Source organism: Mustela nigripes, chromosome 4, assembly GCF_022355385.1.
Source record: "Mustela nigripes isolate SB6536 chromosome 4, MUSNIG.SB6536, whole genome shotgun sequence".
NCBI lineage: Eukaryota > Metazoa > Chordata > Mammalia > Carnivora > Mustelidae > Mustela > Mustela nigripes.
In genome coordinates, this window is record NC_081560.1 from 65,435,104 (window position 1) to 65,462,513 (window position 27,410).

Genomic DNA, 27,410 nt, shown 5'->3' on the forward strand with positions numbered 1-27,410 from the left:
CATGTGTGGCTTCTATTTCCTGTGGCACCATCACTTACTCATGAAGTTGTCATAATTCAAGGAACTATTAATTTTTGTCTCCTTTTAGCTTGAGTTCCATTATGATTGTTCTCATATCCAACAACAGGGCTATTGGGTACCAGCTGAGTATGGGAGGCTAGATCCTGGGTGTTGTAGGGAATGTAAAAAGTAATAAGATCAGATTCCCTGTCCTCAAGGAATTTAAAGTTTCAGAAGAAAATTAGAGGTAGGGATATACAGTCTGACTATATTGTTTCTGTATTTTAAGGAAAAAGCAGGTGTGAGTGCTAAGTGAAATAAGTTCTACACAATCCAGTTAGGGTTTGAAGAGGGACAAATTGAATCAGTGGAGGGATCACAAAAGCAGATTGGTCATGATCCCTGAGTTTTGGGGGATGAATCACACAGGACAAGTAAAAAAAAAAAAAAAAAAAAAAAACCAGAACAATGTCCCTAAATGGTGGAGCATTATTAGCCATGGGAGGCAGTCCTGGGAGACCTGGGAAGCATTTAGTTTGGCTGAAATACAAGGTATAAGAAGGGGCATAATAGAAAACAAGGCTGCAGAGATGAGCTGGAATCCTGTTTGGGAGGGCCTCAAAAGCCACAGATGGGCACCCTTCTCCAGAAGCCTATAGCTTAGAACTGGGTGTTTGAAACATTACTAACTGTACTGTCTTTCCTTACAGACCACTCTGCTTCATTTTTGGGAGAAAACTTCTCATACTATGGCAGCCATCCACGAGAGCTTCAAAGGTTACCAGCCATATGAATTCACTACACTAAAGGTATGAAAGCTAGAGAGGCCATTAGAAAATCTTATGAAAACCAATATTTTGTTTACATCACAGAGACATGGCAGCCATCATCATTATTGCAACAGACTCCCAATGTCAAAGAAGAAACCATACCCCCAGTATAGTCTTTTACTGCATCCGTATTCATCACAGCAATACAAAAACACAGCTGGAACCTTGGGGTACATATTACTGGAAGGTCAATTGTGGGAACTGGTCCTGCTTCTTTAAATGACTTATATTGGGCTCTCTGCTCAGCAGGAAGCTGGCTCCCCCCCCCCATGCCTGCCTCTCTGCCTACTTGTGATCTCTCTCTCTCTCTCTGTCAAATAAATAATTTTTTTAAAAAAATCTTTAAATGACTTATATGATGCTGTTAAAAGGAAGTTTATACAAGTCTAGTATACTCTATTACTTTTTAATTATTAAATTCACATATGTTCACTTGGAAAAGGTATTTTCCTTTCCTCTGTTACTTCTGACAAATGTCATTTTATTCTGTGAGTATCAGCTAATGCAGAATTAGATTTTTCCCATAGGACGACTGGAATATTTTCCAGTTGAAAAAGCAATGTTAAACTCAGTGATTTCTCAGCTCAAAGGGGATATAAGCAAAATATCTGATTCTTAGGATTGCCGCTGAATGTGGAATCATTTTCATTGCTGAGGGAGAATGCATGTCAAGAAGAAAGTGACTTGGGTTCCCAAAGGATTTTGAGAATGAGAGAAAACTAAGTACTTTGTTGCTAGATCATATTTTTGGGGAAAAAAGACCAGGAAAGAACTTGTTAAAGATCACCTTGAAATTACCTTCCTTCTAATTTTTCAGGCAATTTGTAAATAAATCATCACCTTGCTTGAGAAAGCATTAAAAAGGTTTTATTTGTTTGTTTTTGCTTTTTGGTTGCTTTTTGTTTATTTGCTTGCTCAAAACATCTCTCTGATTTTGAGATGTTTATAATGTCACTGCATCTATAAACTACTAAGACAGAAATTTTAAGACCCTGGCGCTTTAAATGAAAGTCCCAAGAGGAACCCAAACTAGTTCACTCACCTTGAGATGCACCTGCCCTAACTCCAGGCAGGACATCTGGCCAGTGAGGTTTGTTCTTCATAATCCTCCTGTCAGCTGGTCATTTGCTCATTTATTGGCACTCGCTGACATGCTGCATGGTAACCAGATTCAGAATGTGCCCCTTTTTGCTGTCAGCTGGACTGTAAGCACTTGAAGGGAGGGACCTTTTCTTTTTTACGTATCCTCCTTTGTCAAGCCAAATGTTCTGTATCCAGTGAACGCAAAGCTTTTCTTTTCCCATCAGCAATATTACCATTGTTGGTAGGACTGTATTCCTTTACCATAATTTAGTACCACTTTCAGCACCTTAGGAAGCAGCTATCCTGACCAAGCCAGGTTGATTAAAATGACTCTTCACATCTTATACAGGCCTGAACAGAATCCCGTCACTCTTTGATAAGGTAGAGAGTTTTAAGTTTTAAGGTGGGTATTTGCATTCAGATTTTATCTTATAATAAATACAATTTCAAAATTTGTCTTTTGAAAGACAACTGTACGTAACTCAAAGAGTTAGGAGGAAGATGGCTTGACACCTTCTGCAAATATGATTTAAAAGAAGTTCAGGTTTGAGTTAATTGCATATAAAGTACAGTATGAAATTGAAGTTGTGCCACAAGCATGGAAGAATCCTTATGTGTCTCCCTAGCCTCCTGTGCCGAGGAAAATATGGCTCTTTAATTGTTGCCATGATATTTATCCTGCAGAGAGGATCAAGCTGATTATGTTAGAGGATTTCTGGGCAGAGCAGTTAGTGAAAGTTCGATGGCAATGGTTCAGGACATAATTACAAATATTTTGGGCACATGACTATCCATTGCCTTTTACATCCCCAGAGTCTTCCTTAAATTATGGTTTAAATAACAGTTTATGGTTTAATTGTAATATAAACTCAGTAGAAATAATATATCTATTAAAGTATAATATAATTATAGTAATATTAAGAATGTTAAGTGTCCAGTAATCAACCAACTAGACGAGGCTGTTATTACTTTTCTAGTAGAATGCTAGTCATCTAGGCTTTTCAATGATGTTATATTAGAACCACAAGCTAGTCACTAATTATTTTCTTTATATGGACCTAGACCTATATAATAGAATCCTGTTATCACACAGCTCATTGTTGCATACATAGAGACATATTGTGTGTCATGAAACACAAAACTGAAAACCACTAATACTTTATCTATTGCCATCAAGCATGAAGATATTAAATGACTTAGCAACCTTTTGCACTAATATTTTTTAAACATGCCCTGTTTTTAAGAGATTTTGATTTGAGAGTCATTTTCAATAGATGTCATTTTCTTCTGAATAACACTATACATATATTGACAATGGATATTTTGAAATTTAGATGTTTCACAATTTATTTGTTCTCTGGATTTACCTAAGCAAATCATCCCCAAAATGCTTCTGTGACTCCGGCTGGAAAGAAAACATTGTCTTTGGAGAGGTTGGCCAAGCTCTGTTAATGAAAAGCAACCCATTTGTTTTCTTTGCTGCAGGGTGTATTCTGAGTGTTGGTAATTGTGCCACTGCAGCTGGATTTCCTGACTGTTAGTTTTATGCTTGATGAAGGATGATAATTAATGTGTTAAACACTAGATGTTTGGAGGGAAGAGTCTTTTGCGGCAGAATTACAGGGATATATAACTCATGCCCCAGAAGTTTAAAGTTTTATTTCTAATGAAGCTTTCTGTAGAAAATGTGTCACTCTTTCCCAAAATAATTTTATTGTAAAAATGAATTGAGTCTCCACCTCTTACAACTTGAAAAATACCCAAGTGACTGTGTTGACATTTTGCGAATATTTTGTGGTAATGTTTTATGTGATTGCTATTGCTTTTTTACTCAGGCTTGAGGTAGTTCTATAAATTGTACCTTTATTGACATAATCCTTCATCATTGAAGTTTTATGATTAATAGATTTTTGTAGCATCTTACCTTTATGGGAAATTTAGCATTGAAATTTAATATTACAAATTTTTTAATATTACCATTTTTTTATCTGAATGCAGCAAAGCTCAGATTTAAAGTGTAGAGAACCATCTTTTTAAAGTGGTTCCTAATAAAAGAAGCAATGTTCTAATCTCATATTTTCAAACAGTAAAATATTTTCATTCAAATGCTATTAAACATAGGTATTTTGCACGGGTTATTATTAATATGTTAATTTTAGACTGATTCCACATCATCTGAGAATGACTTTCACATGATAGAAATAGTCATGGAGATAGGAATGGAATATTTCTAGTCATATCTCAAAAGTACTGTCACTTTTTTAAAGAAAGTAATTTAGACTATGAGTTTAAAGCATTTTTTTTTTTGAAAGCTAAATGAAATGCTGTCTGGAGGAAAACAGTGCCCTGTCTTGAATTACCAGCCCTCAGATGTGGTCATGTTTACCTCATCCTTCTATGATGCCGTTTACTTACACACTTCCCCAGAGATCCAAAACAGGCTTCAGAGAAAGCAAAACAAAAACAAAAAAAGCAAAAGCAAAAGCAAAAAGAAAAGAAACCCCTCCAGAGTGGAGTTGGCTTTTCCCTGAAAAATCTAAAGTTCTGTTTGTATGAGTGCTCTTTTCTCCCCGATTATGTGGGTTGAGTTACTTATCTTTCTAGAGAAGTGAGCCCTGGGGGCCCTTTGAAGAAATGGACACACCCACTGGGAGCTGCTTGAGGGGAAGGCATGTCCGCCTGTGTTTTTTTTAAAGAGATCAGAGCGCCTATATATAATGAAAACAGCCAGTAGTAAAATGGATTTCTGTGATGTGCCCCCATTCTAGTATTTTTAGCAGGAAAGAGAGGTAGGTGTTTGACTCTGGATGCAAGATAAAGCAAAGTACGTAAGGTCAGAAGCCCTGCAGACAGCCAGACCTGGCTTAAACTTTGACTCATCACTTGCCAGCTCTGTGGCCGTGCTGGTGGCACCAGTGGTCCCACAGAGGGATGGGTTTATCAAGAATTCTGTAGTGGATCCAGAAGATAGCCATTGCCAGTGTCGATACAGATAGAGAGTTTTGTTGAGGTTGCCAGGTTCTGTAGCCTAGTATAAGTTACTTTCTTACTTCTGTTTTCACCCTGGATGATTAGTTTTGCAGTGAATTTCATAGGCAAGGCTGTGAATGGCAATGGGAGAGGCGTCACAGACCTCGCTCAGGATAACCTATTCCCTTCCTGACTGCCACCAATGCTCTGGCAGCCCCATTTTCAAAACTGTGCTTTGGCCCAGCAGGCCCAGGTCTGGGCTGAGAAAATTCCCCCAAGGATAGAAGAGGGCAGGGCAGGCCTGCAAGCAAGAAAGGCAGGGAGGCTTCCCACCCTGCAACAGGGCTAATTCTTAAAAAATGCACTTGGGCTTTGCAACTGGCTTTTGCCCTGTGCCAGGATTTTAACTAAGGAAACCCGAATTTGAAAACCTAACTCTGGGCATGTTCAAAAATAACCATTGAAACAGATGTGCCAGTGTTCCCTCTCCTCTCTCTTGGGGTCTAGGACTTAGCACTGTTATAAGGAACATCATTCTGGAGACCAAAATGCTTTTAGTTTTCACAATTCAAAAACATCCATCTCTAAATTTTGTTTTTCTCCAATTTGTATGCTTAACAGCCTTCTTCCACCCACCTCCACATTTCTCAGTTAATCACTTGAACATTTACCGACAAGCCACACTGCTCTGTAGTTACTTGCTTTGAAAATAAAGCCATAATAGTTTTTATGAAAATTGGGTAAATATCTCTGCAATGCTATTTTAGTTGCCAGTCCCAACATGGCAATTATTCATGGCAAGCATCCAGAATATCCTTGTAGACTTTCAAGTTTTCTCAGTGTCATTACTTTACACAGCATTTAGCAGAATGTTTTTTCCCCCTAAGCTGCTCCAGGCCAGATCATTGCGAAACTGAAATGCATCTAAGTCTATGGGAGAGGATGGGGTAGGGGGGCTGACCATGACCATGGCCACCACTGACGTCTGAGGGGGGCGAGCCAGAATGTGGCTGATCATCTGTTCATCCATCCCTTGTGATGACTGGCCTTGGTTCTTCCAGGCAGCTGGGAGCTCAGGCTCTCCTCGTAACGGTAAGGTTCCTCTCCATCCTCCACTTCTTCTCATTCCATTACTTTTACTTGAGTGGAAAGGAAAAATATTATCATTATGTGGGTAGTGACTTAATGCCAGAGACTCTGCTAAACGTGAGGTGAAGTAACGTCTCAGAGAATTTGTCCTGGTATGCGTGACTCTAATGTGCCAAGGTTGGATAATATAATTAATAATACTGCCAGGTTCAGCACGAACATATAGAAAGTACATGTATTTTATCCTCAAATAATCTTGAGAAGTTGAGTCTACTTGGGTAACCCCCACACACCATGTTTCAAATGAAGAGACCGAAGCTCAGAAAGATCTAGAGGTCTGCCCAAGACCACATGCCCAGCATGTGATAGTCTGGGAACAGAGGTGCTCATGCCTTTCCCACTCTGAGACATGTCATTTCTTCTAGGGGGGGGTACTTCCAGCTGAGAGACAAGGAGGGCAGGAGAAGGCACAAGTGCCACCTTTAAAAAAGTCCAGTTGTAAACTTTCATTTGAAAGGTTTGCACATAGGTGAAAAACATTATCTATATGTCAGTCCCTCAGATACCTAGGAACCTAGGACCCTTCTTTTAGAGTTTGGAATGGAGTCTCCTTGATCTCCTTGGGCACTTCCTACGAAGGAGTTCAGTTCTTGGCTCGGCTATTCGATACTATTTCTTAACTAGTTGTAGAATTTTGAAGACCTGGAATCAAATATTGCTTCTGCCTCTTCATGGTTGAATGACCTTAAGCAAGTTACTTCGCCTGAGTCTCCATTTCGTATCAGGAAACCAGGAATTGTGAGATGTGTAAACATGGAGTGCAGTACCTAACACAAGAGGAGACCTTAAAGACATCTAATTCCTTTTAGGCCTTTAAAAATTGTTGTTAAGAAAGCAGTTTGATTGCTCACTATGAACTTGATACTGTGCAGAAGTATTATCTCCGTTAATCCTCAGCATTCCAAGGAAGGTATACTTGTCACTAACTCCATTGTTCTAAAGGGTGAACAGAAGCCCCCAAGGGGTGAAGAACCTTTTCCATGTCACAGCACTACTTGATCTATTTTCCTAGTGCATCTCTTTCCAGGACACCATGATGCCTTCCCAGTAACAATTTTCCATCGTATTTTAAAGAACAAGATAATATATCATATTTATGATTGTGTTTATTTTTCTCTAATCTTTTGTTCTACGGTACAATTCTGGTCCTAGATTAGCAATGCTCCTTGCATAGTATCTTTAGAGATACATAACTGTGTGGGTGGGGAGGTCGGGGACATGCTAAATGGCCATGAATTGTGTGTGTCATACACATCATCACGGCCTCTGCTTTTTATTCCTCATGTGCTACCAATTATATAAACACAAACATACACACACCCAACTGACTTCACCGTCTTTTAACCATGCCTCGCTATTTTCAGCACTTCCATTTCCTTTTATAGACAATCATTTGGCACCTTCATATGCATACAACATAATTAATGGAAAGTAGCCTAAGAAAATTAAATGTCGTAATTAAAGATTAGAAAAAATGTTACTTGATCGTCAAGGCTAAACTTTAACTTAGGTCATTGTATTAGGGTTGGCTGCTAGCCTTTTGTCTGTAAAATTTGTTTTGCTGAGTAGTTTTGCTTTCATTCAGATGAATGTTGCTGTTGCTTTTATTTTCCTAATACAGGAAGTAGTAACTCCCATTATTATATTAAGCTGTTTCCTTTCTAAGACACTTTTGCAAGCTCCGTCTGCGCATTTCCTCTGTCACGCTGATCTTATATATTGTGTGTGTGCTTCCTGAAACCATTTAAGCATTGATGGAAACTATTAGCATGTCAGTGCAGCCTTAAACAGAGAAAGGTTACTTAGTCTAAAGACATTCTTTCCTCTGTTCAAAACCTTTCAGTCTTGTATGATGCTGTATTGCTGCTAATATGTAGTGATTTTCACAAGCAGTTTTAATGAAGAACCTGGTGGGTTTGGGATTTAGAAACCGTATTTTGATGTTTCGTTTCTGGACATGAATTTGAATGTGGCTGCCATCAGCCACTGATTCAAAATAGTTCCATCTGATGCCTGTCCTGTCTGTGCAGTCAGCCGGGCCTCTTAGGTTCATTTTGCCTGAGCAGGTGTTCGTGTCACACAGAAAATGCTGTCACCCCTGCCTTTGGCAGATGCTGTAGGGTTAAGTGTTTTCAGCTGAGTTGTGGACTTTAAAATACTATGAAGAATTCACCTCCACCATGACTCCCACTTGGACGTTTTCTCCAAACTTTGGAGAAAGCACTGGTTCACCGTGTAGAATATCCTGTATCAGACAGTCACACCCAGGAACGATTGTTGAAAGAGAAAAGTGGACATGATTTATCTTCTATGGTGATTCTAAGTGCCTCTAAATTTATTATCTGTATCATTTGACATCTTTGTAAGAAACAAATTTCATATATATTGTGAGTTTTTTTCCCCCTTACTGAATAGAGGAGTATTCAGTTTGATCTAAAACTCTTTCTTGCTTCAAAAGATGCCACTTGAAAATGTCCTAAAATTGACTGTGGTGATGGTTGCACAACTCTGTGTCTATACCAAAAACCACTGAATCATATACTTTAGATGGGTGAATTCTATGGTACACGAATTATATCTCAATAAAGCTAATGATAGAGTCCCCACATAAGATTTCCCTTAGCTCAGAATTCTAGCATTTCATAAATAAGCACTCTGGTGCTCAGGATTAATTTTGCTTGTGGTTCTTTAAGCCTTTTCCTATTGTTCCCCTGAGATTTTGACTTCCTAGCTAAAGAGCTATAATTTTTAACCTTAAAGTTTAACCCTAGGTACATTAATTTATCAATCAACAAGAACATATTTAGCACCTTTCTTGAGTAGCAATAGCCACATTGTTATAGGGACAATGGTAATAGGCAGAGAGGAGAAAATGTAACAGGAATTATTAATAATAAAGTAGCAATTGGAACTGTAGCCATTCTCTTGGTGAAGCACAATAGTGACTTAACTGTGATTGTGGTGACAGGGAGCCAACAATTGAGTCCCTGCTAATGGCCCAACAGGGAAGGGGTTGAAAAGAAGGAAGGAGTGGTTTACATTACAAAGGGATTGTCTGAGAGCTGCTGGAGTGTGGTTATGAGGGGAGGTCGGGCTGGAGACAGAAGGGATGATAACCATGGAGCTGTCAAGGGCATCTCAGGGGCTTAGGCAAGCGCTATGGCAGCTAGACACAGCCGGCCGAGAGCAGACATGTCCCAGCCCTGCCTAGTGCTGACTGAGAAAAAGGAAATGTAATGAGAAGATAATTGAGCAAACCAGGAGGCCTGGACAAAGCGTCACAGAATTGAAAAGTACATCTTGGGGCCATCAGAACCTCAGCCGAAAATACTCCCGGCTTCACTTTGAGCAGGGTTGGACCACTCTTTGGGGAAAGAGCTACTGGAAGGGGTGTGTGTGCGTGTGTGTGTGTGTGTGTGTGTATGTGTGTGTGTGAATAAAATGCTGTGATTGGCAGATCTATTGAAAAGAGTAAGTCTTTGACATCTGTTGAACTTCTTCTTTGTATATTTCCAAAATACACATGCCCAGCTTTTACCAGATGCTTTGGGGTGTATGATTTTAAAAAAGCACCTCTAGACTACATATTCCAGTTGCCTTGTTTGTTGTTCCAGTACTGTCCTTTATCACATTCCCCCCTCCAGCTGATAATCATGGGTCCCATTTAGTGGTCATGTGTTGGAGAAATGTAAAGGGCAAAATAATATGATGAAGGCAGTGGGGCATCATGTCAAATATTGATGAAGGTGAGTCAAGAAATGTTGTCCCTGTGTGACCCCTGCTGACCTCTGTATCTTGATCTACTAAGACTTGTACTCTTACCCACTACATTATAATTTTGTTCCTCGACCAAGTCAAGCTATTCCTTCCTTCAGGCCTTTGTCTGCAGGCCTCCATTTCTCCCTGAGCCGCACATGGATGGCTCCTGCATGTCATCTGACTTCAGCTGAAATGTCACTTCCAAGAAAGGATGTTCTTGCTAACTGAAGTAGTGACCCAGTCACTTTGCATCCCACATATTAATTCCCTGCCTAGATTCATCACGAACTAGTAATTCTGTCTGTCTTGTTCACTATGGTATCTCCAGCACCCAAAACAGCACCTGGCTCCTGGCAAATGCTCTCAAACTATTTGTCAACTGAGTATACTAATCTAAATGTCCAGAAATAGTCATTACTAATGGCAATGCTTTTGGGATGTTCTTTATGCAAGAAAAAGCTTCAGAACTCCAATCATAGCACATATATTCAGTGAAAAAACCTTGGCCCTATGTTAGAAAAATGGTGAATGAATGTATATTTAATTCGATATTAAATGTTTATGATATATAAAATCTTTTTTATATTCTTTACTCTGATGAGGAATGTTTTTTATTATGAAATACCGACACATATTGCTTAAGAAGACATCTATATGCAATGATTCCAATTATATATTAGTAGTATGAATATGAAAAACCAGAAAGGAAATATATATAAATAATAACTAATTTGGGGGGGGGAATCAAATTACGAATAGTTTTTTTCTTTTTAGTTTTCCAAGCATTCTACAAGTGGTTCTATTATTTTTCTAATGTAAAAAATATTTTTTAAGAAGGAAAACATAATTCAGAATAGATATCATCAAATATGAATAAGACTGTAAATGCACTTTGAAGATGGAAGGACTTTCTTGAATTTGGTGTGCGTAGTGAGTGAAGCTGTAAGGAAGATACCAGTAATGGAGCTGAGCTTTGCAAAGACTGATCACAATTTTGAGGGTGGACACATAGACCTTTTTTGGGTAAAGAAACAGAATGAACAAAGGTGGAAGGGAGCAATTAGCACATAGAAGGTGATGAGGAGATAGGTCTATGTGAATGGAAAGCTCCCATTTGGAAGCCAGTGGGAGGCAATCTGGGAGAGTAAGATAGGATCACATTTTAGAAGACCTTTCAAACCAGGCAGACAGGTTTAGACTAGAAGTGGAAAAAAATAAGGAACTACTACGGGTTCTCGAGAAAAATGGTAACATGATTACTTAGGTGTTCTAGGGAACTTACTCTGTAGAAGGAGTGAGACAGAGCATAACACCAGGGTCCACCTGGCATCCATAACCGGCGCCACCATCCATCCTAGCAAAAGCTCTGCAAAGACTCTGTCTCCACATTATCTCCACCCTGCCTGCATCTAGACATCATGAATCTGTCAGAGTTGGTGTAGGAAACGTGCTTGTCCCCTTCTGTGTGGGGGTCACATGAGAGAAGAGAAGCATGGGGACGGGCAAGCAGGATGAGCCAGGAAGGCCCCAAGGACACACTCAAAGGTTACGGTTATAAGCAGTATGAGTGTCTGAGATGTTTCTTGTGTCATTTGTAGGTTTGTGGCTTAATTAGGGCCACAAGTAGAGGTCTCTTTTTATAACTCATTATTCAGTTATAATGGAAACTTTTGCTCTTTCAGGCTTTGCCATTGGTGTGCAGGTTTTAGGCACTGGATTTTTAAAAAGTCTTTCCTTAAATATTTGATAAAACTTGAGGACAGTAACTCCAAGAAATTATGTTCCAGAAACAGATTCCCACCCATTTTTAATCTACATGATTCGGATGCACCTGCTGTGTCCACTCGTGGGAGTTAACTTGTCAGAATCTGTTAAGCCACTATTTTGTGTTTTTTTTTTTCCTTAAAAAAAGGGTGTTGTTTTCTCTTATTTTTTCAGAAGCTGTTTTTAGATTATAAAATCGCAAACAAAATTAAAAATAAAATGAAATTGTCTCATCTTTGGGGGAGAAAAGCTTCTACTCTGTCAGTGTGTGGGCTGTAAGCAGAACAGAATGTTTATCTTGCTACATGTTGAAGATGGAAAATAAAGTTAGCAATAGCCAAAAGGCCTTCTTCTGAATAACTTACCATGAAGCGGAAAGCATAAATCTAGTGGCAAAACAATTCTCCTTTATAGGCTAGTATTTCTTGGACAGGTCTGAGAACATTTAAATTTTCTGTCTACTTGATAGGATCAAGATAACCTCCCCTAACCTTAACTTCAAGGTTTGGTTTCTGGACCACAGGCAATTGAGTTTTTTAAATTGATCTTTTTTTTTTCCTTTTTTTCTTTTTCATTATCATGATCAAGAGCTTACAAGACCCTATGAAAAAACTGATTGAGAAAGAAGAAAGGAAGAAGATCACCCAGCAGGAAAGTGCAGAGGCCACCGTGGAGGAACCCAGGCAGTAAGTCCCGGCGGCTTCTCTATGCAAAATCTTTATTTCCAGGTCAAGAGCAGCACAGTCCTCACTGACCAGATCTGCTAGGGTCTCAAACACAAGCAAATTGCTTTATTTCTCACTTCTCTGGGTTGATGTATTAAGATGAAGCCCAGGCTTGTCCTGTACATATTCCTGCTTGGCCAGGACTCATCCCAATAGGAGACCGTTTCTGAGATTTTAGAAGGAGCACACTTGTGAGGAGTTGACTGGGACAAGAAAAGGCACACATCTCCAGTACTCTCTGGCTCTCCATCTAGTGGCCTCAGCCTCAGTGCTCTGCTCTCTCAGGCTTCTGGACCCAATCTGGTCTTTTTGTTACCATCATTTATAAAATCCTGTCCCAGATAAGAAATACCCTGGCTTTTCTCTCATAGAAGGGAATAACCTATGAGATTGCCTCTTGAGATACTGAGTACTAAGGTGTCATCATACAAAAGCATTGGGTTCTGACATTTTGTTTCCTTACTGTTCAGACCTTCTGTTTTTTCCTCTATGAAGCAGAGAGCAGTTTTGAGTGCAGGAAGTGACTGCTCCATCTCCATTTCTTGCCACTTTTACATACTGAGACAAATTTCTCAACATCTGTGGTGTATGATACGTCCTGACCTCGTTCAGCAAGGAGGTTTCAGCGTGAATCTTTTCCTATTGAGATATCAGGGCTTGCAGGAATAGGGTTAATCTTGAACTGGCTGACCTAGAAAAGCAGACTGCCTTCCTCCCACTTGGGATTCTTTCTCCACACAAAAAAATTTAGATGATAATTGTGTGGTAAAACTGGTTTGTATTTTAACTGTGTTTCTAAAGTTTCAAATATATATTTTGGTCCCACAGAAGTGTTTGCACCCAGTATTAGCCTTTTTAATTTTATTTATTTATTATTTAATTTTTTAGTGGAGGGAGGGGCAGAGAGAAAGTGAGAGAGAGAAAATCTCAAGCAGACTCCCCACTGAGCAGGGAGCTCGATGCATGAGATCCTGAGATCATGACCCAAGCTGAAATCAAGAGACAGATTGAATCTTAACCAGCTGAGCCACCCAGGCACCGCAAGCCTTTTTAATTTTAAAGCAAATACTAGAAAACTCCTTTAATATAAAACAAAGACAAGTTTTCACTGTAAGAACAGCTATAGAATATGATCTGAAACTAATGCAATTGACTATTTTGGGGGGAAGCAGTTTAATGTATTCCTGGTATAATAGTAATGCTTATTAGTACCCTTTAGTGAGCACCTACTGTGTATTAAGTACAATGTCAGGTGCTTTATTGTATGTTATCTCTACTCATTCTCACAATAGCCCTTTGTGTAATCAATGCCAGCATTTCCTCATTGTTTAAATGATGGCAGTGAGGCTCAGAAGAAGTTCAGGGGCTGCCCAAGCCCCGATGCAGTAAGAGGCAGGACCTGGAATGAGTGCTGGTACCTTCCTTTCACCACATGTCTCACTGCAATCAAAATAAAGTATTAACTTTTACTTAAAAAGGAGACACCCAAGATTGTCTTGATTAGTTTTCCTTAATTTCAGGTTTCTCCATTATTTTAGTACTTTATTTTTAAAAGCTCAAAAAGTGGGGCGCCTAGGTGGCTCAGTGGGTTAAGGCCTCTGCCTTCAGCTCAGGTCATGATCCCAAGGTCCTGGGATTGAGCCCCACCATGAGGCTCCCTGCTGAGCAGAGAGCCTGCTTTCCACCCCTTCTCTCTGCCTGCCTCTCTGCATACTTGTGATCTCTATCTGTCAGATAAATAAATAAAATCTTTTTAAAAAATAAATAATAAAAAAAAAAGCTCAAGAAGTGTAATCCAGTAACTAATTTAAATACAAAATGGAAATTTAACAAGTTGGGTTTGTTTTGTTTTGTTTTGTTTTCAAAAACAGTAGGTAAAAGTGCTTTAGAGGGAGGTTCAAAGATACCAGCTGAGTCTCAGGGTGGTGATGTATCTCTTCGTGATATTAACCACTTTGTGAGAGTTCAGTAGGAGACAGTCTTCTGGATTTGAGACTGATCCTGCTTTTCAGGCTTAGGTAATTTCACTAACCTCCTGAGGTTTCCTCTCTTATAACAGCAGGAATCAGAATAAACACCCATTTGCCCATCAATTTTTTAACTACGTTTTTAAAAGCGACAACTGTACAGTATCTATTTTAGTTATACTACCTGCTCATCTAGATATTTACAGAATATATGACTTATGATGAAATCAAACTCAGTTATTAAGGTGCCACTAACCAACCTTAGGAGAGGAAAAAGCCAGCAAATGTATTTCTTCTTAAAAAAATGAATAACATGGGGGTGCCTGGGTGGCTCAGTGGTTAAAGCCTCTGCCTTCAGCTCAGGTCATGATTTCAGGTCCTGGGAAGGAGCCCCGCATTGGGGGGGGGGGGAGGTCTCTACTCAGCGGGGAGCCTGCTTCCTCCTCTCTCTCTCTGCCTGCCTCTCTGACTACTTGTGATCTGTCTGTCAAATAAATAATTAAATAATCTTAAAAAAAATGAATAGCATGTAAATGACTCTGTGTTTATGTGTGTGTGCATGTATTAAAGTGCAGTTATATAGAATATATGGCTTTATTATAAATACAAAATTTTCAGAACTAGATTACTAAACTCTTTTTTTTTTTTTTTTCCAATTTTAAGGTTAATTTCATTAGAGGATGAAAACCAGCACAAGGAGTCTTCTAGTTTTAAGAGTAAGTTTTGATTTTTATTTAGAACTGCTTCTGAAATGCTACTGCTCGGCAACCAATTCGTTTTCTTTTTTGGCAGATTCTTCCTAGGCCTTTCTTCTTTTCCAATTGAAAAAATTCTATATTAATTTGCTTTTTTTCTTTCTTTCTTTCTTTCTTTTTTAACCATTTCGGTTTTGAATTTTCAAGTATCAATGATACTGACGATATTGTGTTATTGAGAGAACGTTTTATATTATGAGCCAGAAAATAGCACCATTAGTCACTTCAGCAGCAGCCTGTCAGAGGAGCATCCAAAATGGAGAATGAACAGAGAGTGATTTCTTTTACAACAGATGATAACACTTCTGCTATTGCCATTACTACTTCTAACTGCCATTTGGGCTGTAAAGATAGTTTTAATAAGATTACATGATCAGATTGGGTGAGTCGGTTTCCAGTGTGGGTTGGGGGTTGGTCTTTGTTGAGAACAGATGGGGAGAGCTCAGACAGGGCTCTTGCTGGCGCTTCCTGGGTCTGCTCTGTCATGAGTAACATCAGCTCCCTGGGGTGTGCTGACCCCCCGATGGTCGGGAAGGCGATCAGAACGTCAGGAGATGATGCGATGTGCCGTGAAAGGCTTGTCAGCTATTCCTGGCTCCTGCCATGACAGCCAGTTCTTTCACTGGTTGTTCTCGTAATGGAATAGAGGGTCCAGTAAAACATGGTAGGACTCAGGAGATATAATGCTGAGCTTTTCACTGGGACTTGAATCCTCAGGGGTGCAAGGGAAAGCTTTATAGGTAGTGCAGAGAGAACTGAAATTACCCCAACCCTCTGCTCAGCCTGGCCCTCTGGGGGCCATATCCACCTCTGCCTCACTCCACCCTTCCCTTCCAGGAGATAATAGGAGGCAAAGCAGACCCTGGGACTTCCTTTCTCTTCTATTCTTTTCCTCCACCCTCTACCTTCCTTCTGTCTTTCTCCCACTTTCCCAACAATTTGCTTCACCTACTTTATTCTTCCACTTTACCGCTTCCTTTGCTTCTCTCTCATCTACCTTTCAAAAGAAAGCAAAAACCTCTCCCCATCTGCCTCTTTAACTTGCCTTCATGTCATCATTTCCTACATGTACACCCTCACTTCCTTACGTATTTGCTCATTTGTTCCATAGATATTGATTTCAAAATTTTGTTTATTTGAGAGAGAGAGAGCACACATGAGCAGGGGGAGGGGCAGAGGGAGAGGGAAAGAGAGAATCTCAGGCAGACCTTCACTGAGCACAAAGCCAATGCAGGGCTTGGTCTCACAAGAGACTATGACCTGAGCCAAAACGGAGAGCCGGACACTTAACCAGCTGAGCCACCCAGAGGCCCCTGTTCCACAGTTATGTGTTGAGTGCTGCCTGTGTGGCAGGCACAGCAGTAGGCTCTGGGCACACAGTAGTACACCAGATGTATTCAGACCCTTCCCATGACGGGGTTCACAGAACAGGAAGGAGGTAGAAATCTAATAATTTGCACAAGTAATTGGGCAACTCTAACTTTGATAAGAGCTGCGAGGGTCCTGGGCATGTGCAGTAGGGAGACCCCACCTGTTTAAGGGGCTCACAGATCTGGCTAAGTCAAGTGCTGTTGCAGGAGCTATCAAAGTAAAATGAACAGCCTATGAGCCAGGGAGGACCAGGAGAAAGTCAGAAGGACACTGTTCTAGAGCATGAGACAGGGAGCAAGTGGCAGAAGAAGACAGAAAAGGAAGCCAACCTGATGTTGGCCATCTGAGCTCTCTGAGCTCTCTGAGTGTATTGATCCCCATCTCCAGCCTCACTATCTTTTGGGCGTCGACAGCATGAATTATGTTGTGGGAATCTAGAAGTATTATAGTTTTGAGGGAAAATGTAAACTCTAGTTTATTATATTTGTTTTCTCAAGTTACATGTCAATATAAATCATGTCTTTATATGAAAGAACCAAATTTTTTCTTTCTTTGTGTAGTGTGTTCACTTGTTTGTGGTATTTGCATAATATTTTGAGATTGCAAATGTTGATCACCTTGTTTTAGGTATACATAGAATGGAATCCACCATAATGAAGTGTCATCTGTCTTTTATTTTGTGACCTGCAGAAAGTCTAACGTACGTGTGTGCAAACCCGAGGTGTTTTTTTTTTTTTTAATTTTTTTATTCATCTAGGAGAGAGAGAAAACATGAGTAAGGGGGAAGGGGTCAAAGGGAGAGGGAGAAGCAGACTCCCCAATGAGCAGGGAGCCCGATGCAGGGCTAGATCTTAGAACCCCAGGATCATGACCTGTACCAAAGGCAGATACGTAACCGACTCAGCTGCCCCAAGCAAACCAAGTTCTAGGACTGTTGTATTGTGTTGTATACACACACACACACACACACACACACACACACACACACGCATATACACAGACACATACTTGATTACTTAGAGTGGTTTTTAGTTTACAGAAAATTGGGCAGAAGGTACAAAGATCTCCTTATATCCCCTATCCCTACATATGCATTATCAACATCCCCTACCAGGGTTAATACATTTCTTATAATCGATGAGCCAACACTGACCTATCATTGCCACTCATAGTTAACATTAGGGTACACTCTTGGTGCTATGTGTTTTATGGGTTTTGACAAATGTATAATGACATGTATTCACCACTAGAGTATTATACAGAATAGTTTCACTGTCATAAAATCCTCTGTGTCGCCTTGTCCATCTCTCCCTTCCTCCAAACACTGAGCAACCACCGATCTTTTTACTGTTAACATAGCTTTGCCTTTTCCAGAATTCTGTATAGTGGGAATTATGCTGTATGTAGCATTTACAGACTGATGACTTTCACTCAGCGATCTGCCCTTTTTATTTTGTCCAGGCCTCAAATGGCTGAGGTTTGTAGCACCACCAGTAGTCAGTTACTTAAATCACACGTTTGTCCATGAAAGGAGAATTTAGGTCAGTGTCATATAGTTTTCTACCAAACAAATCAAAGATCCGAGGTTGTTAACTCAGAACTCCTTGAGAGCCGACAGCTTGAGCAGAATGTAATCTCAGGACCCCTGCTTCTGTGTGATGAGCTGTGTGTTTACCTTACACTGCAAGACCATATGAGCACACACCCCCTTCTGAATTGGTGATAACCAAATGCATGTGTTCTATTTACAGCTGAAGATGGAAAAAGCGTTTTATCTACCTTAGACAAAAGCTCTACACATAATGCATGCTCAGGTAATCTAGATTAAGGAAAATGACTCAATTTTAATAAATTTGACAAACTCCTTACCAAACGAAACTGACTCATAATTTTGTTTTCTTTCCCCTCTTCTTTTGGACCTGTAGATGAACTATTAGACATGAAACCCGAGGAAGGTGGTAAGATTTATACATTTCTTTAGGGTTATAATTTAATTTTTAATACCATTTTTATTAGGAAAATGTAATGTTTATATTTTGAATAACTTTGCATTTCCAAGCAAATTGTTTCTAGGTGACTGTCATTTGTCTTTATAAATGACTTTAAATCTGCTCAAGCACAAGTTAGTATATATTTGTTAGTATATATAAGTTAGTATATGATTTGTCATCCTTAGTTTAATTACATAATGTTCAAACTCCTAAAGCTAAAAGTTATCACATCAAAAGTCATATACTGTAGTAGAAAAAACATGGTTCGTGGAATCAGACCTGGACTTGACTGTCAGTTCTACTATAAAACTATCTGTATGACCTTAAGTAATTTGCTTCGTGCTTGAACTCCTTCAGCCTCCATTGCTTTTATTACAACATGGAACCAACAGCAACAGTCTTGCTGGGCTGTTGTCAGAATTGGAGATCATGTGTATGGAGGGTCTCTTGTGGCCTCTGACACAAGGACACTCTTGAGATGGGAATTAGTTGAGATAGTAGCACTAGAAACATTGTGCTGCATCTACACTGAGCCTTAGTTAAACAGAGGAAGAGTTTGCCTGGCCAGGGCACCCACCCAAGTTCAACAGACCTAAAATCGCTTAGTAAATAACTCCCCCCGCCCCCAAAAAAAGAGAATCCAGAGGCGTGGATCTGGATGAGTCACTCATTGTCTTAAGTGACCCCAGGAATTTGAGTGCATTCAGCCTGGTAGAAACGTTGCTTTCTGTCCTACCAAGTGTTAGCTTCTGATGATTTATCATGAGTCCAAAATACCCCTGACATTCTAAGACAAACTCTAGTGCACCCTCTGTCCTGGGTGGCTGGTTCACAGCCTGCCCTGGTTTTACAGGTTTCTCATAGGACTGGAAATGGGGCAAGATCATCCTGCAGGCCCCAGTTAACTAGGGCAGACAATTTTCTCTACTCAGTTTGAGCTTGATTGGGGTTTAATCTCCAAAGTGTGAGAGGATTAAAGTCTGGCAAACAGAAGGCATTGGTTAAAGTTTTTTCAAAATTGGAAAGGCAGTAGAGTTCCTGCATTAGGTTTCCAGAGTTTAGGATTATCGACTTGAGGGAAGAAACCTGCTTTCCTTACTTATTTCTCACTGCAGGCAATACACTGTATAATATGTCATGAATGTCCCTGTGTATTTTTGTCACAATGACTACTTATTTGTAAACATTGCATTTGCATCAGATTATGAAAGTAAAAAGCAAATAGTTAAAAGCAGACCTTCACTACCTGGCCCCCATTTTCTTTTTTTTCTTTTTCTTTTTCTTTTTTTTTTTTTTAAGATTTTATTTATTTGGCAGACAGAGATCACAAGTAGGCAGAGAGGCAGGCAGAGAGAGAGGAAAGGAAGTAGGCTCCCTGCTGAGCAGAGAGCCCGATGTGGGGCTCCATCCCAGGAATCTGGGATCATGAACCAAGCCGAAGGCAGAGGCTTTAATCCACTGAGCCACCCAGGCACCCCTGACCCCCATTTTCATAAAAATGTTTCCCCCTTGGCTATAAGGATCAATTACTTTGATAAATTAAAGGAAAATTTCTTACACATTGTTGTTCTTTTTTTTTTTTTTTTTTTTGGAGGGGGAAATACTTCAGTCTTGCACAGGTGGGCTACAGAGAATAATATAACACTCAGTAGGGGCCCACCATCTAGTTTTAGCAAATCTCCACATTTAGCTGGTTCTTTGTAATTATATGTATATTTCAACTTGTTTTGGTAGGAAGATTGTTATTTCTCCTTTTGCCAACATCTTGTTTACGTAATTTGTTCTTTGCTTTTATTAACTCCTATTTAATTTTATTATTTTAATAAACATAATTTTTGAATTAGGTATATTCACATTGGTACACGATAATGATAATAGAACTATAGGCAACAGAAAACTCTGACTCCCATTTCCGCTCTTGGCTCTTCTCTATTCCAGTATTCCCATCCCCATTCTATCCTCCTGGCATTTCTTTATGTACAGCACAAGCAAATATGAGTCTGTATTCTCATGTTTCCCCCTTCTTACAAAATGGGTTCTTGCTTTTGGATTTTGTCTTTTTCAACTTGGGTAGTAAAGGTACAACAAAAACTCCCGTGGTAGCTGTGCATTTCTTTGCAGAATTAAATCAGAAATGCTACTTCCTGTGATACATGCTCACTTTCATAAACTTACTCTAGAGCATGAGCCATGGGTACACTGGAATAAGACTGATACCTTTCCACCTATTTAGAACTTTTATATCTCACTGGTTTATAGTTAACAGTCTCTGTTTCACAGAATAGAGGCTCATACCCTTTTTTTGAGCACTCACGCAATTCTAACAATAGAGAGGTGGATGTATTCTTCTCCAGAATGTTTACTTGTTTTCAGGCAGAAAAGTTGATTTACAGACTGACTCAGTTAAATGCAGTGTGATGTAATCTCGTTTCCCTTTTATCACTGCCAACCCATAAAGCCCTTCTTGAGGCAGGAGCAGTGCTTTGTCACTATCTGACTCTTCTGCATTGGCAACCCCTCGGGCAGCATCAGCTTAAAGATTAACGTGACCACAAGTACAGAAATACTCTGTCAGAGCACAGAACTTGCAGCCACTGAAGAAAAGAGCACACGATAATTAGTTGACTTCAAAATGTGCCCTTCAGAAAACTGCCAGAAGGCCCAAATCCTGAATTAAAGCACTGATTATAATATGCAAGACATTAAACAATCAAGAAATAAAAAGAGCTTAATCCAGGGATGGCTGCCTGTATAGGACTTGGGGGCTATAAGCTCTAGCACCCTGCTGCTTGGGGGCCGGTTCATTCCCACTGGTAATTCTGTTAGACAAGTAATGGCCTAGCTGTGGCACAATGTTATCAAAAAGCAAACTGCTTATAACAAGAAGACAATTCTCCAGAGCTGTTGCGCAGAAAATCACTCTGATTCAGTGTCATAATGAAATGTGTTTTCTTCTACTAAATAGATAATATAAATAGAAAGCCAATATTTGGCCAGTTGATAAAAATTTTTAAGTAAAAAAACAACAACAAAAAAAAATTGAGTGACATTTTCCAATAACTTGAAAGTGGCCCTAAAATTGCCTTGTGACCACATGTGACAATCCCAACCTCAACTCATGAATTAGTTGTAACATCTAGAAGTTTTGTGTTCCTCAAAGTTGGGCTAGCAGAAAGGTAACTGAACCAAAAGCAGTGGTATGAAGCAGAGAGTGTTAGATGAACTTAGCACACCTAAATCTCATTACTTGGATTTATCCAAAAGATCCTTTTCCTAGGACAAGGTTAACTGAAATTTTTAAGAAGTGTACGTGTACACATTACAATTAAAATGTATTATCTTCTGCCATTTCTTTGGTTACTACTTTCAAACTTGTGATTCTAAATTCTGGTCAATAATCAGAACAACAAAGAAGGTCATTCAAAAGCTCACTTAAGTCTGGGAGCAGATCTTTAGCCCTTAATAGTAATATAAACATATGTCCCCATGCCTCATTTCCCAAGATGTTCAGGACTATCTCTCGCTGTTCTCCGTATAGAGCCGACTAGGAATCTCATTGCTTCCTCACATGTAGTGAGGCAAAGACTAAGCTTGTCATCTTTTCTCATCAACTTTCCCTTCTCCCTGTCTGTCTCAGCATTGGAGGATGAAATCCTGGTTTTGGTCCTTTCATAAAATAATGGTGCACTTTTAAAACCAAACACTCTACTGTTCTTACTTGATCACCATGGGATATTGATATGGATTTACTCCTGCCTCAGGTGTCAAGTTTCTCAGTAAATTGCTTACTTATTAAGGTCCTATGCTGAAATGGAGTACCAGGGCTGGGGATCATCAAGAAATATTTTTTGAATGTCTCCTCGGGGTCTAGCACTGTTGGGATTTTTGTTTTCATTTTTTTGGAGGGTGTGTGTTTGTGTGTATCCCAGAGAGTGGGTAGAGATGGATTTCCCCCATCTGTTATTATTATTAGCTGTATCTTTTTTCACCAAAAGGGAGTTTTTAGAAGTAGTATTCTTGGATTCCACACCAGTACAATTTGTTACCAGAGCCTTTTATAAGGATGAATACTTTTCTCATTAGACACTTTTGTACGGTGGTTTCCCACCTCATCTTTCTCCCCCATACTCTCTGTTGGGAGGTGTGAGGGCTGTGTTGGTTCTTGGGGTTTTTCATGTGTATTGCAAGTGTGCAGCCTTTATATTAGTCATAATGCTGAGAGTGGGGACCAGGGAGAAAAACCAAAGAAACAGAGTCTTCCTGTTTCACACACAGATGAAGGTAACTTATGTGACATTTATCTCATTGTTTTCCTGTGCTTTCATTTTTGGTCTATGTAGCTGTGTTTCCATCTTCTGTGTTCCTAATTCATGCTGAGGTCATGAAACTCTGTATGATTTCAAAACTATAACCTGAGTGGGCTGTCACCAGTTCCCCACATTTACTTTCTGTCACCCACCAGCTGTCTGAACTAAAGAGAGCTTTCTCTGTATGTCCGTTTTCACTCTGAAAACTCACGAGGTCAGAATCAGTTAGAGTGCATTGGCTCAGAATCCATTTTCCTGGGGAATATTTTCCCAGGGGCATAGGATTTTTATTTTTGAACCCTTGTGCAGTGGGAGGCAAACATGCCGAGCGGGTCTGCCATCTCAGCCATTCTGCCATGCTGCCTGCAGCCAAGAGCTTTGCGTGGCTGGCACTGGAGCCTTCTGACCTTAGAAATCCTCAAAACCTTACGAAAGTTTGAATATTCACTTATACATGACATCTTTCACAGGCTCTGCGCATCTTTAGCTGCACTGAAAAAACATCTTGACCTATGAGCCAGGGGTCCCCAGCCAAGTAATATGTAACTAATAAATTATATGACCTTGGGCAGGCCATCTAGCTTGGGTGTTTTTTTCCTCATTGGCAAAGTGACTTACAGGTGGTAATTTCCAAGATCCTTTTCAGTTAAATATGATTCTTCTCTCTAGGCATCTCACTGGGAGAAAACAGCAGCTTCCCAGACAGGAAGGCAGGAAAGTGTGATTGAGAAAATGGCAGATGTGGTGGGTTTTTGCCGAATCGTAGGCTTCCCTGAAGAAGTTGCTAGCAGGGCTGCGTTAGAGCTGGACAGCAGAGGTCCTGAATACCACTGTAAGGAGTGTTAGAGAGGGAGCCTTTGAAGGTTTTTGAGTAAGAAGTAATAAACTCACAGCTAAACTGTGAGAGGGTGCTTTTTATGGAGCGCCAGTAGGCTTGCCAGTGGGCAAACCCCAAAGGACCTTCAAGTCAGGAGTTTGTCATCAGGGTTCAAAAAAACATGGAATTGGAGACGGAGATTGGAGAATCTTCCAGGTGAGACTGGAAACATGAGAATAGGTAAAATATTCTGTAGATAATGTAGGAAAGGGAGATACGGTTTAGGAGGAAACTTCAGGGTAACTAGAGTAGGAAGAGGCAGCAGGGACAGTTTTGTCAAGGAGATGGAAGGACATCCAAAAGAGCCATTTCATGGAGACCCCAGGAGATGACAGCATTTCCAGAGTGGGCAACAGGGCAAAGTGCCACAGGGGCTGAGGGCAGAGAAAGGGGGATTGGAATCGGCCACGAAGATCTCACTGGTAACCCTCAGGAGAGCCGCATAAGTATGGAGCAGGGGCAGGAGCTTGACGACAGGCTGCTGAAACAAGAATGGTTGACAAAACGGTGTGTGGCTATAGAAGGAAAAGCAACCAGAGGGGCAATGTTGGGGGTGGGATAGGGTGCCAGAGGAGACAGGAATCACAAGATGGGATGTGCACACATCTTCTGAGGTCGGAAGAGGAAGCCTTGGAGAGAGAGAGACTACAGATGCTGGAGCTGAATCCCGGTGGGAGCAAAGCAGGCTCCCAGCAGGAGGGGAGAGTGTAGAATGGACTATGTTAAAAAGAAGGAAGGAATGCATGAAGGTTCAGGGTCATAGAGCTGAAGGCTGGGAGGGGAGAACTGGAGTTTGTGTTGGCCTCTGTTTCTGTAATAACATCAGGAGTTGTGTTACCTGATAGGAGCGTGAACATGGAGACTCAGGAGCCTGTGAGAGCAGGAAGGGGACTTGGAGTCGTATCTGTGGGTTTGGCACCTGAGAGCTCCAGGAACTCTGGTTCACCCTTGAAAGATGGGGCACCGTAACCCAGGAGCAATACTTGCTCAGCTCCCTGGGGAGAAGCCCTGACTCCACCTGTGCTGCCCTTCCTGGGGCTTCACTCAAAGAGCTTATTCTCTCTCTGTGTGTCCCGTTTTCTCACAGTGAGTTGAATTATTCCCAAAGAAAATGATAGCTTGATTCTTAAGAGCCAACTGACTAGTATTATTTTTCAAGTCTTGACATGTCTGGTTACAGACCTAAACCTGTCCTTTTCTACTTGTAATTAAATGTTTCTTACAAGTTATGTATAGTAATTTTAAGCATCTTAATTATCAGGGCAATAATTGGGCATCCCTATTTTCTGGTTCAAGTCAGTGCCAGTTTCAGTGCTTTTAGGGAAGTGATAAGTTCTCTTAGAAAGAATGTCCACTGTGTAGCCCACTTGAACAGTTAAATAACCAGGACACGGATAGGCCAAATTCAGTGGTCAACCTCCAACTAAATATTAGGAACTAGCTCTGGACAGTATCATCCTCACCAAGGGTCCTTTTCTCATTTCTACCAGTAAAGTTGAGTTTGACAGGATACGATATTAATCAGGAATCTTTTGGTTGGAAGTAATAGAAACCCTTCTCTAAGTAGTTGAGCTTTCAAATTAAAAAGAAAAGCTCATATTGGGAATCGGTCCCTGAAACTCCAGACATAGAGTGAGGAATTGTCTTCAAGCGAGGCTGGTCTGGGGCTTACACAGTGCTGTCAAGATTCTCTTTCCAACTCTTGGTGCTGGTTGCCCTATGTTTGGCTCCCCAGGAGCCTCAAAACTGCATCTTTAGATCTTGGAATCTGAATGAGAGACCCTCCTCATTCCACTTTCCATATACCAAACTCTGGGAAGCCTCTGGCGTGGGCCCATCCCTGAGCCAGTCACCATGGCCTGAGAAATGGGGCATGCTGGCCAGCCTAGGTGAGGGGTTTTGGGGCACCATACATGGTGTCTCACCAGGATCCTGTGGAGGTGTTTCCCTAAAGGGAAAAGTGAGGAGGAGGAAGAAAGGGATGCTAAGTTAACGAAACCCATAGAAGTCCACTCAATACCCTCTCACACGACCTAAACAGTAAAAACAAAGAGCTTTTGCAGTTTCTGGTTGTTTTTGGAAAGCTCAAAGTTTATTACTTATAGTTGCTGATGTTAGTCTTGATCTTCCCTGGACTGACATCTTGATGAAAGCAGGGAAACCTCTCCCAGGGTTTGACTGAGCATAGGGCTGTGAAGTGACTTCAGGAAGTGCTCATCTAAAGTCATCCCTTCCTCTAGAGTCTACTCTTTGATTGGAATTGGTGCCAATAAAACAGGTTTGATTCAGCAATCATCTGGTTTCAGTCAGGCCAGAAAGTAAACCATGAGAAAAGGTTTGGGTATTCCAGTCCCAACGGAAAACAGAAAGTACGGAGATTTGTGAAGTTAGTATGTGTAAAGGGAGTGACACTGGGAGAGGTTCAGAGAGGGAAGGAGGGGGTTGCATAGCCAGTTGCATGTTGAGGGACATAGCCAAGCTTCCTGCCTGCATTCACACACACGGGCTGTCCTTCTGCCCACCTGCCTTTCCACCATTCACAAGCCAGGGTGGGTCCTGGCTGCCTACCTTCCTACTGCAGAGCTGTCTCACAGCCTGTTTACGAAAATGCCATTTCCCTCATCTACTCACCACCCCACCTTACAGCCTATGTTTCAGTGCAAATTTCTCTGATAACAGAAACAAGAAGAATACTTAAATTATACTGTTGTCCAATGGAGGTGATATTTTGCTGCTATTTTTAAACCATAGTGATAGGAGAGTGTCTGGACTCCTCCCTTCCTGGATATATAGCTAGTCTGCCTAACACATCAAAAATCCTCTCTATCGGAACACCATTGTATTAAGTGTGGTTGAAAATAGATTCAGTAAAGCTAACAGATAAGCTGTATTGCTTTAAAAAAAAAAAAAAAGCTGTCACTTACTAATTACCTCATATATTTGAGGAAAACTTGTTAATTTTCACTTAATATGACGGTATCAGAATTGCAATGTAGCACAGAAAAATATAAATCATGATTATTCCTTCTCTTTGTGACTTCCGGCAATGTTTGCAGTTTCCCTGCGGCAATTAGATACTACAGCAAAACCGCAGTTAATAAGACCATCCGTCCCTAGTGTTCAAAACAGATGGAAAACCCAGCGAAAAGTACTGTAGTTTTTCTGGTTAGCGATGCCCCCATTCTACTTGCGTGCCCTGTTCAGTATTTTGTCAGTGTTCATATTGTAAGAATGGATCTCTTCTTTAAAGTCTCCTTCGTGGATAAGCAATGAGATTTTAAGGTGTATTTCTTTTGGTCTTCCTGACAATGCTTTAAGGTGGGTGTTATTCATATTATAATTTACAGGTGAAAAAACAGAGGCCCAGAAGAGCTAAGGGTCTTGCTGTAGTCACACAGCAAGAATGGTCTCAGGCCTTCCCCCCTGGTCTTGAACTCATCCCAGAGCTGTGTCTCTGGCAGATCCAATGTTTGCCCTGTTTTCCTGTCATTCGTTCACTGCTGCCCTCAAGCACACCAGACCTACCTTTCCTTTGCATTGGCAAGCACCTGTGGTTGGGTTACAGTCAGTTACAGCATAGGAGAAGGAAGCCAGCGTCCTTCTTTGGTTATCGATGGATGTCCTGACATCCTCCAGTCCTGCCCAGTGTGTGGCAAAGGTCCTCACGCCATGCTGGATGATAGGGCAGGCGCCCACATGGTGTGTTGGCTGTGGATTTAGGGCTTATTGTGTGAGAAGCTATGCAAACAAGGAACTAAAATCTCTCACATGCCTTCAATCCTGGCTTTTCTTCCTGTTTGAGAAATATTTTGGTGATAAATTTACTTTTACATTAAGAAAAAAACAAAAACCCTTGCGTTTT

The 27,410-nt window shown here is 40.5% G+C and overlaps 1 protein-coding gene across 14 annotated transcripts in view; it reads left to right on the forward strand.

The window, feature by feature from the left end:
• ICA1 (islet cell autoantigen 1) overlaps positions 1 to 27,410 on the forward strand; it is a 148,715-nt gene that overhangs the window by 102,892 nt on the left and 18,413 nt on the right. For all 14 annotated transcript variants that reach the window (XR_009403819.1, XM_059396783.1, XM_059396784.1 and 11 more), the window contains 5 exons: positions 711 to 809; positions 12,144 to 12,241; positions 14,911 to 14,963; positions 18,125 to 18,187; positions 18,299 to 18,331. Coding sequence is in view for 13 of the 14 variants with exons in the window: in XM_059396783.1 (XP_059252766.1) it covers positions 711 to 809; positions 12,144 to 12,241; positions 14,911 to 14,963; positions 18,125 to 18,187; positions 18,299 to 18,331 (346 nt within the window). In the remaining variant the exon portion in view is untranslated. The remainder of the gene's footprint in view (positions 1 to 710; positions 810 to 12,143; positions 12,242 to 14,910; positions 14,964 to 18,124; positions 18,188 to 18,298; positions 18,332 to 27,410) is intronic.